This window comes from Pristis pectinata, chromosome 7, assembly GCF_009764475.1.
Source record: "Pristis pectinata isolate sPriPec2 chromosome 7, sPriPec2.1.pri, whole genome shotgun sequence".
Classification (NCBI taxonomy): Eukaryota; Metazoa; Chordata; class Chondrichthyes; order Rhinopristiformes; family Pristidae; genus Pristis; species Pristis pectinata.
In genome coordinates this window covers 39,316,630-39,331,781 of record NC_067411.1, presented here as the reverse complement: position 1 = coordinate 39,331,781, position 15,152 = coordinate 39,316,630, and the positions used below count along the sequence as shown (strand labels likewise).

Here is a 15,152-nt window from a genome sequence, read left to right as displayed (position 1 = left end):
ACCTGAAGTGTTAATTGTTTCTTTCCATGGCTGCTTCTGACCAACTGAGCATTTGCAGCATTTCGTGTTTTTATTTAAGTACTTTTGGAGCAAGGTCACTGTTGTAATACAATAAAAGATAGTAGTCAATAAGGACACAACAAGCTTCCACACAGCAATGTGTGAATGGAGTGTTCTTGACATGTTGACAAATGATGGCTGGGACACTAGAGAACACTCCCCTCTTCGTACTACAAAATCTTTTAGGTCCACTTGCGTGAGCAGTCAGTGACCCAGTTCAGGGCTTCATTCAGAAAGCAGCACACCTGAGAGTAATGCATTCTCTGTCAACTATGAATCAATAAACCAGTTTGAGAAAATTATTTTTAAAATACAAAGTTTCCAGTATTCTGAAAGGTCACACAAAACTCCTATGAACTAATCATGAGACTAATCTGCCCATCCAAACATATTTGACACATTAAAATCACTAGACAGGGTGCAATCCTGAGGCACATATAAAAGATGTCTGCCAATAACGAGATGACATGTTTTGCCTCAACTGCTGACCTCACAAAATGTTAATTATAATGCTGCCTCCTTTGCAAACAGAACACATCACTAAATGTCTCCCTATTACACAAAGTAAAGACAGGCATCAGCAAGAACAGCTCATGGGGAAACCAAACAGTAGCAGAACATGACACACCAAGGTCACAGACTGAAAAAAAATTAGCTGTAGAAGCACAAATTAGGCCCCGGCTGGAATACTCATGCCAATTCTGGGCACTACCCCATGGGAAGCAATGGAGAGATGGTCGGCGTTTTGAGTGGAGACCCTGCGTCAGCCCTAAACTGAAATGTTGAGCATCCCTCTGCCTCTAAAGATGCTGCTCAACCCACTGAGCTCCTCCAGCAGTTTGTTCTTTTTTGTCCTTCAAAAATCACTCCATGTCCTTACCCTGCTCCTTCCCTAATACCCTCTAGCCAGCCAATATCTCGGCATTCTAATTCCAATCTCTGGAGCCTCACTATTAGAAGTGATGATGGTTTCAGCTACCATTAAATCTCCAAAATCCCTACCCTAAAGCATTCTACCTCATTACCTCTCCCCCTTCTTAAAATTTGTATCTTTGACTAAACCTTTGCCCTAATACCTTATGTTGCACTTAGTTTTCCAGTGATAATGCTTTGTGAAATGCCTTGAAACACATTGCTAGGTTATAATTGCAAGGTGTTGTTACCCTTCAAGCACCAGCCCAGGCACAAATAGGCACATGACTGCCTGCTAGACCACATCGATTTAGGACTCTGGGAGGACAGAAAAATTGACTACACAAAACAAATAAAAACTGCAGCGATCGCCAATACCTGAACAATTCTGCTGAAGGTCAACCATGCTATCTAATAGCCTTTGCAGCCTTAAACAAAAATGCAACAAATGATCCATTGAAACATGTTGAAACAATTTCCAACACTGAATCCACCCAAGGGCTTGAAAGTAAACAGTAATAATTTTAAAAGACTAAAGCCTGTGATTGTCTTTTGCTGGGTTTGGTTCTATTTCTGCAATAAGCAGTGGAGACAAGGAAACATCCTCGCCCCACCATTCAGCTTCAGAAAAGCTACGTATGCCCATGAGAAAAGCTGTGCAATAAACCAGCATACAAAAGAATGAGACTGAATCTCATTTCAGAGCTGAGCAAAGCTTTTCAAATAAACCTCCACTTGGGTGAAGCACTCCAGCTTTCTGAAGACTAACATTTTTGTCACAGAAGGCAAGGCAGCAAGCCAGCAAGCCAAAGTTGCTTGGGTCATTGACTGCATTGTCAGCCACAATTTTTAAAAAATGAAGTTATTCAGTTACACACTTTGAGCAGTTTTTGGACAGTCTATCATAATAAATAAATTCAAGATTCCAAAACAAAATACAGCTACAAATCTGATTGCTGTGATTTAAACTGATCACTTCAAGGAAATTTAGTGGATCACTCCACAGGCAGCCTGATTTAAACTGAAAATAGGTGAGATTACACAAGGCCCTCACGTTTGTTAATGAATAATGCAGTTGATTTGACATTATCCATGTTAAGTAAGGGGCTCCCTTCATACAGTGTGTTTCAGGATCTTGGGATAAAACATTTTACTTTTGAAGTGCTTCAGTACTGGAAACCTGGCAGGCAACTGCCCACAACAGGTTTCCACAGACGGCAATTTGACAACAAGGTGATCATTTGTCAATTTGGGCTGAGGCCTAAGCATTGGCTGGGAATACAAGGAGAGCATGGAGTTATAAACTGGAACAAACCAAAAGGGAAAATCCGATTGAAGACAAAATTCTCGTCTCTTTGGAATGCCAACTATTTAACCTTTAACCTCCTGCAGTTAAAGTTAACCAGGTTAACGTAGGTAACTACATATACAATAAGCTGAATGCAGAAATGCAAATAGTCAAAAATCAGAGGGGCCAAACTCATGAATCCTTCTAAACTATTGGAGTTCTATTAAAGTTCTCCAATATTATAACCAGATTTGTTCCCGAACCTCAGCCGGCAAATTATCTGATTACATTAAATGGTGAAAAATGTAGAAGTCAAAATCATGAACGTCACTTCCCTCCAAGTGATTTTTGCATGCTTGCTGTTAGTTCTTTAAAACCAAACAGGCCCAGCAAAACCTTGGATTATCGTTTAACCCTTAAGCATTATAAGCCATAACACCCATTTAAAATAAAACACAAAATGCTGGAAATACTCAGGTCAGGCAGCATCTCGAAAGAGAGAAAAAAAAAGTTAAACTTTTTGGTTGATGACTTTTCTTCAGAAGTACACCCAGTTCTGACAAAAGGTCACAATCTGAAATGTATATTGCTTCTCTCTCTTCCCCTGCAAATACTGCCCGACTTACTGAGCATTTGTAGCACTTTGTTTCAAATCTGAAATAGGCTTTTTGCTTCCCAAAGCCTATTTATTGATCCTCAGTAGTTCATGGCTACTACCCCATTTCACCACCCAGAGTCCAAATCACAACTCTATGTTCAATTGCTCAACCTTTTTCTCCCACAAACCCCAACTCCCTATGCTGGAACTTGCTGACACATTTGGGTCTCTTGCAGAAATGTGGATGTCCTGAACTTGCAGGATTAGCTCTGCCAGTGATTCATGGCACGCAACAGACTCCAAAAAGTTGCATACTTTTAATTAATCATATTTGCAGTTAAGTTTTTCCAGGTGATATTCATTCCAAAATATTGATTTAATATTATGTTTAAGGGTTCAAATGCTTCTTAATGTCAGAATTGAAATATCTTGACAGCTCTGGGATGTGGCTTTCCTCAACAGTTTCATGGGGGGGGGGCAGGGGGCAAATTCAGACCCATTGCATGACCCAAATACATCACTAGGGGCCCAAGATGCTCTTGACCAATAAGAAGTTGTTCAGTGGGAGCTCTGTATTCTTGTCCCTTACTAGCATCCATTCACCCTTCTCCAGATCTACAGACAGCTCTTCCCACGTGACATTTAAAAGCCTCAGCTGCATATCTTTGTATTTGCCTTCCTTCACCATCTATGCAATCTCTCATTCTTCAACAGTCTGCCTGAGCTTTGTGCATCAACTTTAATCATCATTGCCCCACTCAGTTAGCGCAATGCTATTACAGCACCAGTGACCCAGGTTCAATTCCTGCCACTGTCTGCAAGGAGTTTGTATGTTCTCCCCATGTCTGTGTGGGTTTCCTCCAGGTGCTCTAGTTTCCTCCCACATTCCAAAGATATACAGAGTAGGAGTTGTGGGCATGCTATGTTGGTGCTGGAAGAGTGGCAACACTTGCGGGCTGGCCCCAGCACATTCTCAGTGACGCAAAGACATATTTCACTGTGTTTCGATGTACACATGACTAATAAATAAATATCTTAAAACTGGAATTCTCTATTATCTGCCAAACCACCAGTCATTTGTTTCTGGAGAAACAGGAGACTGCAGATGCTGGAATCTGGAGCAAGAGTCCAGATGAAGGGTCTCAACCTGAAATGTTGACTGTCCATTTCCCTCCATAGTTGCTCCCTGTCCTGTTGAGTTCCTCCAGCATTTTGTGTTGCAGTTGTTGTGACTCACCGTCCGAGCAAGCGAACCGGCTTGGCGGTTGGGTCGCGCGTTGTCGGAGTGACGAGGCCCAAGATGGCTTCGGGCCTTCGTCTTCCCCGAGTGACGGGGAGAACCCGTGCGCGGGAAAGGTTTGATGACGTAGCGCATACGTCATTTCCGTTTTCGGTGGGCGGGAACCGTTCCTCTTAAAAGGCCCACGCAAGGCTGGAAAATAAATCAGTTTTTGTTCTGCAGACCACCGACTAGTGCCTTGCTTTCACATCGCGGTAGCAGCCGCGACACAGTCATTTATTTCTCATTTGAAAACTTTTCTTCAGGAAGCATGGCACTTATTTTTTTTTGTTGAAAGAAAAAGGTTAAAAATACCACTCCAAACTAAGTGTTTGTTTATATTAACATCCACAGAACAGAAACAAATGATTGGCCCAAATGTCCTGTGCTAGTGTATGTGCTCCATACAAGCTTCCTCCAGTTTCATCTCACTGTCAGATCCTTCTAGCCCTTTCTCCCTTGGGCATTTACCAACCTCCCCTTAAATGCATCAGTGTTAATTCACCTCAATTACAATTCATAAACTGCACATTCTCACTAGTCTGTATAAAGGCGGCTTGCCTAAAGTCATTAACAAATTCAATAGGAAATATTTTATTATTCATTAGCCTTAGTTTCCCCCTCCCCTCCCCAAAAGTGAAAGCATCCATCTGATCAAATTCCTTCACTAATGTTAAACATTATGATGCTGGAGGAACTCAGCAGTCCAGGCAGCATCCATGGAGAAAGGCAGGCTGTCAACGTTTCAGGTCAGGACCCTTCTTCAGGACTGAAGATAGGAAAAGGGGAAGCCCAGTATATGGGAGGGAAAAGCAGAGCAGTGATAGGTGGACAAAAGAGGGGAGGTGGGGTGGGCATAACATGGTGATAGGTAGACCTGCTGAGTTCCTCCAGCATCATTGTGTTTTTCATCTAGATTCCAGCATCTGCAGTCCTTTATTTCTTCTTCACTAATGTTATTGTTTTTAAGTGTCCAATTCAGGAGTAAGGCCCATGAAAGCAAAACATTACTCCCCATCACCACGATTTTCCACACTCTCCTTGGGCAAACCAGATATTTACTACTACCTCTCAGCGCAATTTCACCCTCGACTATGTTCTTTACATGTTCCCCACAGACTGGGTATCATTCTACCATTTCCAGGTGAAGGGATAGAGGCATATCTATTTATTCATCTGAAACATCAAATGTCTTTAAAGAAAATGTAGATATTGAGCTAGGAATTGTTGCCATAACCAACTTCACTGACACTTACCATGGGTAAATTACTGAACATCTTACAGTGAGATATACAGGGAATTGACAGCCACTACCTTAATGGGCAAACTTTCCACCACTCCTCTATAGGCTACGTCTATCACACCCTTAAAAGACTCACAATATTACAGTATTTGCATTTCAATTGATCTCTGCATTGATAGTCAGTGCTGAATGTTAGCAGCTTATACAGTTTATTTTTAAAAGAAAGTGAAGAGCTTTGATCCAGCCATGTCACACAATCACTGCTGCCTAAAGGGAGAAGTTTAAATTTGGGTCATATTCCTGAAGGTAGTAAGCAGTTTGCGATGTTCAATTTTCAGAATTCTTACCCACCTTTAGTCTCTCTGTCCCCCTCTCCCACTCACCCCTAACCATTCCTAACTCTAAAACCTCTACCTGTTCTGCACTGGATTTGACCAGTTTCCCTCCACCATTAATTCTCTGTTCATTCACTCTCAAAGCTTAAATCCCATTTGTTGAGAAGCTCCTGATTTAGCCCTGTTGCTCTTGCCACATTAACTGAGAGCTGATAAAGACCGAATGCAAGGTGAAGCAGCAAGGGACCAACTAATGGTACACACAGCAAGAGGTCCCATCTCAAAAAGTTCCAAGTCATAGCACTGTACAGCTCTTCCTTCACCCTACCACTCAGCCAGGCTTCAGCTGCTTGGCTCCCACTCTCTGCTATTCCCTCTTTTCCAAAAATTCCAACTGTTCTGTTCCAAACAACTCACTGCCAAAAGTTGAGAGTTCAAGGCTCCTTCTAGACACTTATTCAAAGTAACCTCTGCACTCATCCACTGCAGTGCTGAGAAAGTGCTGCGTCTTTGGTGATAAGACTTTAAACAGCTCTTTCTAAGCAGCATAAAATAAAAATCCAATGTCCTCTTTTCAAAATGAGCCAGGGAACTGTCCCATTGTCCGACAATGGATATTTCTCTCTCAACCTATGCTGGTAAAACAAATGACCTGTTAAAAAATTGCTGTTTGTAGGACTTTCCCCATATGCAAACTGGTTGCCACATTTCTCCTACAGTGAGTGGACTTCAGAAATATCCCTGACCAAAAAGAGCTTGGAACATCCCAAAATGATGACTAAAAACCTTACAACACTTGGCACCTGGTTACTTAATTCTTCTTACTACACAGGTTTCACTGCAGGAATACATCCATGCAAAATGCTTTTCCTAATCGCCAGTATGTTTTGGTATCCAAGGCTTGCATTTTGTGTCTCTTGAACCGCATTTACTTACAACAGAGAAGGAAGCCATTCAGCCCATCGTTTATGCCAGCTCTCAGAGCAAGCCCATTCCTCATTTATTCCCCTGTAACCTCTCTCAAATGCCCATCATCCTCATCCCAATTCTCCTACCCCACTCCCCCCAACACCTGTACTGTGGGTACTTTGCAATGTCCAATTAACTTAATCAATTTGTTGATCACTCCACCTGCTCTATTTGTGGTCTAAACAGTTCCTCTTTTGCCTTCTCTAAAGCAAGAATATGATTTTTAACCTTAAAAAAAAGAATGTAAATGCAAGGCTAGTATTCGAATTTTAACTTTTAAGTTGATGGAAGCAGCAACAGAGATTGTTGCCTGGTAACTAATTTCTTGTTCAGCAATCATAATTAGTCTACAGCTGTTTACAAACACATTCCAAATTCATCCATTGTGTAAAAAAGAAAAAAAATACAATTATATTACCTCTTTACATACCCCAAAACAAAAACACTGCAGCCACAGGTATTTTCCCTGAAATGCAACCACTGTTAGAATGCAAGAGGTGTGGCAGCATACTTGTACACAGCAAGATCCCACAACTGATAATGAGCTAAGCAGCCAGACGTGTCTGAAAGACTATTATCAGCCTGGATACTAGAGACGTGACCCTGGACCTCTTCTTGAAATAGTTGGCATGGGATGACGACAACACTGACAATGCAGCAGTACTGCACTGGGAGGGTCAGCCTTGAATAGCAGAAGGGCTATGGGACAATGGCAGGGGATTGGATTAACTGCCTAGCTCTTTCAAATAGCACAGGTTCAATGGGCCGTATGGCCTCCCAACGACTGGAGAAGGATTTGAACCACAATCTTACCCCAAGGAGAATCCCCCATTAAAAAAATACAAAAATACGTACTGGCGATTAGCAAAAGCATTTTGCACGGAGTTACTTCTGCACTGAAACTTACGTAGGAAGAGGAATTGAGTAACCTGGTGTCAAGAACGTTGCAAAGTTTTAAATCATCGTGCAATTTATACAAGATTAACAGGAGAGTCGCAGATAAATGGAGGTGAATGCGACACGAGGCAAATTCAACTCGTGCATTTCTGACGGATTGTAGTTAATGTCTTCATCTGTAGGGAGCAGGAGCTGAAAGCCACACCGGGACCTGGGCATCCAGCACGCCCTGGCTGCTTCCTGTAACAGCAGGGGCGCCACGGATTGCAAACTGCTCCAGAAAACGGCAGCTAAAGGCTGCAAAACTCCGGCTGGCGTTACAGCGTGAGTTTCAGCGGAGGAACAAACAGAGGCTGCCAAAATAAACAACGCGCAAGGATCAACAGAAACACTTAATGCACTCAATACTTGCCTGTCCCTGGAACCTCACAGCCATTTTGGAGATCTACAGGTAAAAAAACAACCTCCTTCAAAAAAACCCGACAGGATTCCCCACCCCCAGAAACCAGGAAGGAGACACCTGGTTCTCCTCCTCCCAATACCTGCGTTTGTAGCTCTTACATTTGCAAAACTTACCTTTCTAAAAAAAACAAAAATGTTCATAATATTAGTAGCAAATGTTTTGTTTTTAAAAGATAAGTACTTAAGAAAACAATTTAAAAAAGACTTTTCTGCATATGTCATTAATCTTTACAACTGTTTCACTGTCAATCAGGGGGATCTTATCTCCGCCGTCACCACACCCCTTCCCCTCTTCCAGTCTCCATTTGAAAATAATTCATGGGGGCAAAAAGACAAGATTAACATTTCCTTAAGAGCCTTTGTTTTTTTTTAAAAAAGAGGTCCCAAAGCACTTCACAACCCATTACTAACTTTGTTACAATGTAGGAAATGTAGCGGCCAATTGCACACAGCAAGACCCCAGCAAACAGCCAAATGAAAATGGCCAGATAATCTGGTCTAATGCTGTTGTGGGGATAAACGTTGGTCCCCAAGACGTTGAGGGAAAGCTTCCCTGCTCTTTAAGAAAATGTCATGAACTCTTTTACATCTACCTGCAAGAGTAAGGAAGGCAGAGTTTTAACATCTCATCTGAAAGGTGGCACTCCAGGCAGCACAGCTTTCTCAGAACAGCACAGGGGAAAGTATTCTATCGGGAATTCCAAGGCGAGAGAGAGAGAATTGAACCTACAATCTGGATTCAGAGAGAAGAGAGCTTCCAGGGTGACAGGTGTGGAAGTCCACAAATTGGCCAAGCTTGGGCTCCCAATACCCAGCCATGGGGAAGAAAAACATTGGTATTTCATCAACTATCTCTGATAACTGAAGTCGTATTAATGTTAAGTAATTGGAGTAACAGGACTCAAGTGAAAATGATTCACTGGTCTACCTATATAAGGTGCTGTCTGGATCTGAGTGCTTCAGGCTGGCACACTCCAAGGTGCATAATAATGTGCTGAGGAATACACAGAAGCTTGGTGCAGCCACTGGGTATATGGGGAAAGGGTGGAGTTTAGGGTCCTCTCTGTGCAGTGACAGGAGGGACAGAGCCCTGTGTAATAGTGTCCAGGAATGAAAAAGTGATGCCATATTGACAATATTTCAATAAACAAACATAATAATATGCTTGGGACAGTGTTGTCCTCCTGTATGGTATACTTGCAAATTGTAACGAATAAAGTATTTTTGGGGAGATGAAAAAAATCTTACTGTTCAATCAGCCAATGCTTCAAACTTCATCCTACCACAAACAACATCACTCACACCAAACCAGAGAAAGGCTGAGCCTCATTTTAATGTCTCATCTGAAATAGGGTGCTGGGCCACTTAAAAATATATTACTAAATTTATTCACCAGGAACTAATACAAAATGTTGTTTGAAATACCTTATTTTTAGGGCAGGGAGAATAGGAACTTGGTATGAAATTTTGACTTCCTTGAACAAGAATCATTGTTGGCTCACATATTCTTCAAACAACTATTTAATTTCACATATACAAGTCTATATTTAATTATTCTAGTAACATGAACAGACAGAATATCATAGAATTAAAAGATTAATCTCCCATGAATGTCTGTGTTCTTCTCCCCCAAATACATTTCATTCTTTCACATCACTGTTAATTCATCATTAAGAAAATTTGAGATGAGAAACCTGTTATATGACTGGGTGGGATGGTTGGAGGTGGCAATCATGTGAAGGTGGCTCCAGGGCTCTGAAGCAGACTCTGCCTATTCTTATAAACACTAGGGAGTACTAGAAGTGGTCTCTTTAAAATATGCAAAATTCCAGCAGGGCGTTTCTAACCTGGATTCACAAGTTAATTCAGAACCAAAATAATGAAATGTGTTTACCCCACAGAATGGTGAAGTTTTGGAATTCTTCTCCCAAGGACTCAGTCACCAAGTATGTTTAAGGCAAATGGATAGATAGTTGGATATTTAATTACTTATTACAATGCAGTAGGAGGCCAGCAAAGCAAATTCCAGAAGTACCATTCCTCCTCTCTGTACTACCCTGCACCTTTTCTTTCTCACAAGCCCATCAACTCCTAATTCCTCCCACCCCCCGTCTACACTAGGGGTAATTTACAGTAGCCAATTAACAGCATGAGGTGTGGCAGAGAACTGGAGCACCCGACAGAAACCCACAGAGAAATAGGGAGAACATGCAAACTTCACAGAGAGAGCACCAGAGTCAAGATCAAATGCAGTCCCTGGAGCTGTGAGGAAGCAGTGCTAATGACTATGCTACCATGCCACTCAATTAAGGGATCAAGGGATTTGGTATCATTACAGGAAAGTAAAACAAAAATCAACCATTATCTTGCTGAAACATAGCTCACATGCAAAGGGCTGAATAGCCCACTCCCGCTTCTAGTTCTTGTGTTCTAATGATAAACACACTGTACATGCATGCAAGTAATCAGGACACAAAAGTCTCCTCATTTTGCTTGCATTACACAGCTATCAATGTTTTCCCCATGAGAAAAACTTCCAAGGAACCCATGACAACAACTTGAGATCCATGCCAAAGGATTTTACAGTCAGTGATTTGTGTAACCATCACTTTTTGCAGTATTAGCTTTTTGCAGTATTAGCTTTTTGTATGAGCGTAGTAATGAATGGCTTTTTAAAAAAAGAGCTTAGCCACTCAAAGTATTAATTTAAAAAATGCATATCAAACCATTTTCAAAGTAAAGTGGAACACATTTCAAGATTAAAATTTCTAATCCAATCAAATGGCTTCAGCTGGGGTAAAAAAAACAATCTGATTTCAAAGAATGGATTCATTCACTGACAGGCAACTAAGGAACAGTTTGTGTTCTTGGCAACTGATGCATCATACATGGATTTATGCAATACAATTAATAATGACACACTCACTGTTGTTGTTCTCTGTACTAAATTGTGCAAAAGCATTGTCCGCAAAATTTATTTGAAAAGCTATGGTAAAATCAACTATGAAAGAAAGAGGCAATGCTCCCATCACAAGGTCAAATAATGATTCACAAGTAACATTATCATTTGGAAGGAAGAATGGTGAAATTCAGTGCAACAGTTTGCACTTAAGGAGCATTTTGTTTAAAGCATGTGCTAAATATTTATACATTATGCTTAGAGGCATAGGTTTCAAGGTGCTTAATAAAACAGAGGGGGAGGCAGACAAGTTTAGGAGGTGAAATTCTGGAGATGAAGGTGGGGCCACTTATACTGTAGCCAATTAGAAATGTTCAAAGCAGCAGAATTTGAATAGTGCAGAGAGATGCAGAGCCACAGGAGATTCCAGAGAAAAGGAGGGGCAAGAACATACAAGGATTAGGGAAAAAAAGAACAATGAGAAGTCAATGTAGTTGGCAAGTGGGTGTTGTGAACAAACAGTGAGAATTAAGACATGACCAGCAGAGTTTTGGACAAATTCAAATTTGCAGAATGCAGCATAGGAGATAGGATTGGAAATCAGTAGGAAACTGTACAATTATAAAGGGAGCCCAGGAAAAGAAATTGGGGGAGGATTCACATACATAATACTTGAAGGTGTCAAGACCAGTTGAAAAGACTGAACACTCCAAGCACAATCCTTGGCTTGTACAAATCGCTTGGTTTGGACTGGAATGGTGAAGGAAACTCTGCATAGAATTTTGAAACCAGCATGCTCCAGTCCTACCAAGCGCCAAAAAAACTTTAAAAAAAAATAGGTGTCTTCACATTGTCAAAGCTGGTACCATTGTTTTCACCATATGCAGATTTTTCGTATCACAAAATGCTGATTTCTAAATGATTTGCTCAAGGTCATTTTTCTCAGATTTATGTAAATATACAGAACAATCTAAATATATAGAATTTAGAGTGCCGAAACAGGCCATTTAATCTAGTTGTTTATGCTCTGAACAAGCCCCCCCCAACACTCACTCTCAGCATTTCATAGAATTATAAGCACAGAAGAAAGCCCTTCTGCCCACCACATCCATGCCCATTTACAATAAGCCCATTTGCACGCATTAGGGCCTTTCCTTCTATCCCCTCCTCCCTTGTGTTTATCATCCAGCTTTTCCTTAAATGTATCCTATTCTGCACCTCCACCACTCATTGCAGGAACAAGTTCTACATTCTGATCACTCTCCGAGCAAGAATATTTTGCCCGAAGTCACTAATAAACCTTACAGGGAATATCTTGTATTTATGACCTCCAATTATACTCTTTCCCACAAACTGGGGCTACCTGGTAAGCTATTTATAGGGAAAACTCAAGGATAAGCATATCCAGTACAAACAAATCTTTTGTCCAACTAAGTATTGGTATACTATTGTCACTTGTACCAAGGTACAGTCAAAAACCTGTCTTGCATACCGTTCATACAGATCAATTCATTACACAGTGCATTGAGGTAGTACAGGGTAAAACAATAACAGAATACAAAGTATAGGTCAATACTATTACAAACAAAATCAATTTGAACTGTTCCATAAAAATACAAAGTGGAAAAATATGAAACTTTCTAATCCCCATACATACACCAACAAATTTCCAATTTACAGCACCCTCAGTTTACTACACAATTTTGGTACCAAGTTTTATGTGCAGTGGAGGCTGAACAAAGGTTTTGTTAACACACCGCTTGCCTCTAATTGTTTTTCCACCATTCCCATCAGTAGCATGGCAGTAGCATTACAAAAGCTTTCTGGCAAATCTTTGCCAGGTTTTCACAATTCTGAAGTATTTCAAGGCTCACCATCCCCAAAGGTTTATATTTTCTCTGCTTTCTGACAACTTTCTTGTACTGTATATACATTTTTTTGGGATCACAAAACCACTTCAAGCTCTGGAAATAGAATACAAAACACAAAAGATCTAAAAGACCATTCTTTTCCCAGATACTAATGTTTCAGCTTTGGCTCAGTGGCTCACTCTCTCAGCTTGGAGTCATACAGCTGTGGGTTCAAATCTGACTCAAGATGCAAGAATAAAAGATTTAGACTGATGCAGTACTGAAGGTATGTAATTAATTAACATTCACATATCTTTCTTTTTTCATAACTGCAGCTCCAGAAAAATTTCCTGACAATGAAATAAGCTGCATGTGAAAATGTTTGTTCTGCCAGTCCATCTAGCCCATCCTAGACAGCTGAGATTCTTGCAATCCAGACTGTCACTCCCCAATAAAATAAAAGATGAAATTCTTGGCAAAGATGAAAAAGTGGAAAAGTCCTGCCAACATATATAGAACAATCTTTTTAAGGCTAAACGGACAACAGCAGTGTTTTAGACTAAGAATAAATTCTGTGGCTTTCGTTTGAACTTCTTCCAAGATTCCAGTATCATTCAGATGTGAAAGCTATAACCACGAGTATCCTAACTTATGGATTAAATAGGGCCATGCACAAAGGACTGAACTGTATATTTCAAATTATATAGATTAATTCTGCAAATGTACCACATTGGCTTTAGCTATAGCTTCATGGTATTAGTTGTGCAGCTTTATAGTTATGGATTTTTAAAATATATAAATAAAGGCTTTGTGTCTGATTCTTGGAAGGTGTATTATTGAGATGTCAGTTTAGTGGGCTCTTGTCCTGGAGTTGGAGAATGGGGTTCAAGTCCCACTCCAGAGCTCCACGTTTGTTTTCCATCAATTGTTAAATATCTGGGTCAACTGAAGGACTGCAAGATGCACTACAATTTAAACAGCTAATAATGATCAAGTAGTGGGAGCTTGATGCACATAAATTGGCTGCCCAGTTCCTATGCAACTTCAAAAAAAAACTATTAGCTATGAAGTATGAAGATGTCCTAAGCCACTAAAATAATGCTACAGAAATGAAAGCTTTTATTAAAGTTTCTTAATATGCACACACTCTTCATCAAAACTACACAATTACTCTGAAAAATCAGTGCTGGACTACCAGCCCACCTAATTTAATTTGGCCCAACTGCTGGGGATTTACCCAATCAATTCAAGAAAATTTTTTATTGCATGGCAAGTGGTTGGTGTTGGAATGCACTCACAGTGCACACTTCTGGAGACAAATTCAAGTGCAGCACTCCAAGGGGTGCTGGATAAGTAACTGAAAGGAAAGAATTTGCAGAGTTACGGGAGAAAGGCTGGGGAGTGGGACTAGTTGGATCGTTCTTGCGTGGAGCTGGCACAGACTCAATGGGTTGGTTAGCTTCCTCCTCTGTTGTAATCACAGGAAGGATGTCATGACACACGAGTGGGTGCAGAAGATATCCATGAAGTCTAGGGCTGGAGAAATTTAATCGTGAAGAAAGTTTGGTCAGGGTGGATTGTTTCCTTTGAATAGATAAGGATGAGGGGCGATTTAATTGAGATGCAGAATGTCATGAAAGACCCAAACAGAGTTGATCAAATGAACCTGCTTCTTTAACATGGAGACATAGATTTAAGGTAATTGGTGGAACGTTAGAGGGGAGTTGAGGACTTTCTCCCCCCTCCCACTCACAAGAGGGCAATGATGAGCTGGCAACTTTATTACCTGAAAGGGTGGTAGAGGCAAAAATTATTTGTGCTTTTAAAAGAAACTAGATCAGCACAAACAAGCAAGGCCACGGAGGAAACCTTGCATATTAGTGCTGGTCTAGTTTCTTCAGGGATAGGATTAGGCTGGATGACAGATCAATTACACTGGATGATACGTCGGATTGGACTGGATAGATCTTCATTGACTGACACGGAGACAGTGGCCTCCCCCTGTGCAGGAAATTTCTTTAACTCTACAAACAGCAAGAGTCAGGAAATTTTGGCAATGTTGTATTCAGAGCACAGCAACCAGCACATGACCAGACGTGGTGGAATTCAAGATAAGACAGGAAAACAAATCATTGCACAGGCATGCAGCCTTTTTTTAAAAATGCAAACTACACAAGAACGAGAGAAGATTATACAATTAATGTACAAAAAGTAAAAACAAAATCAAGAAATGAAGTAAATCAGAAAGAATCATCCAGTTTGAGTGATGCTGACCATGAAGCTCCTGGGATTATTATATAAAGTTCCTCAGATGAACAACAAAGACCACCCCTAGTTCAAAGTAAAATATACAAATGAAC

At 40.7% G+C, this 15,152-nt stretch overlaps 1 protein-coding gene across 3 annotated transcripts in view; it reads right to left on the bottom strand.

Annotated features, from left to right (window-relative positions):
* tjp2a (tight junction protein 2a (zona occludens 2)) overlaps window positions 1-15,152 on the bottom strand; it is a 101,509-nt gene that overhangs the window by 68,684 nt on the left and 17,673 nt on the right. The window contains exon 1 of one of the 3 annotated variants that reach the window (XM_052019194.1): window positions 7,994-8,082. The exons of the other annotated variants lie outside the window; for them this stretch is intronic. Within the exon in view, the coding sequence (XP_051875154.1) occupies window positions 7,994-8,017 (24 nt within the window). The 5' untranslated portion in view covers window positions 8,018-8,082. Of the gene's footprint in view, window positions 1-7,993; window positions 8,083-15,152 lie in introns of those variants that run through there. 3 annotated transcript variants of the gene reach the window in all.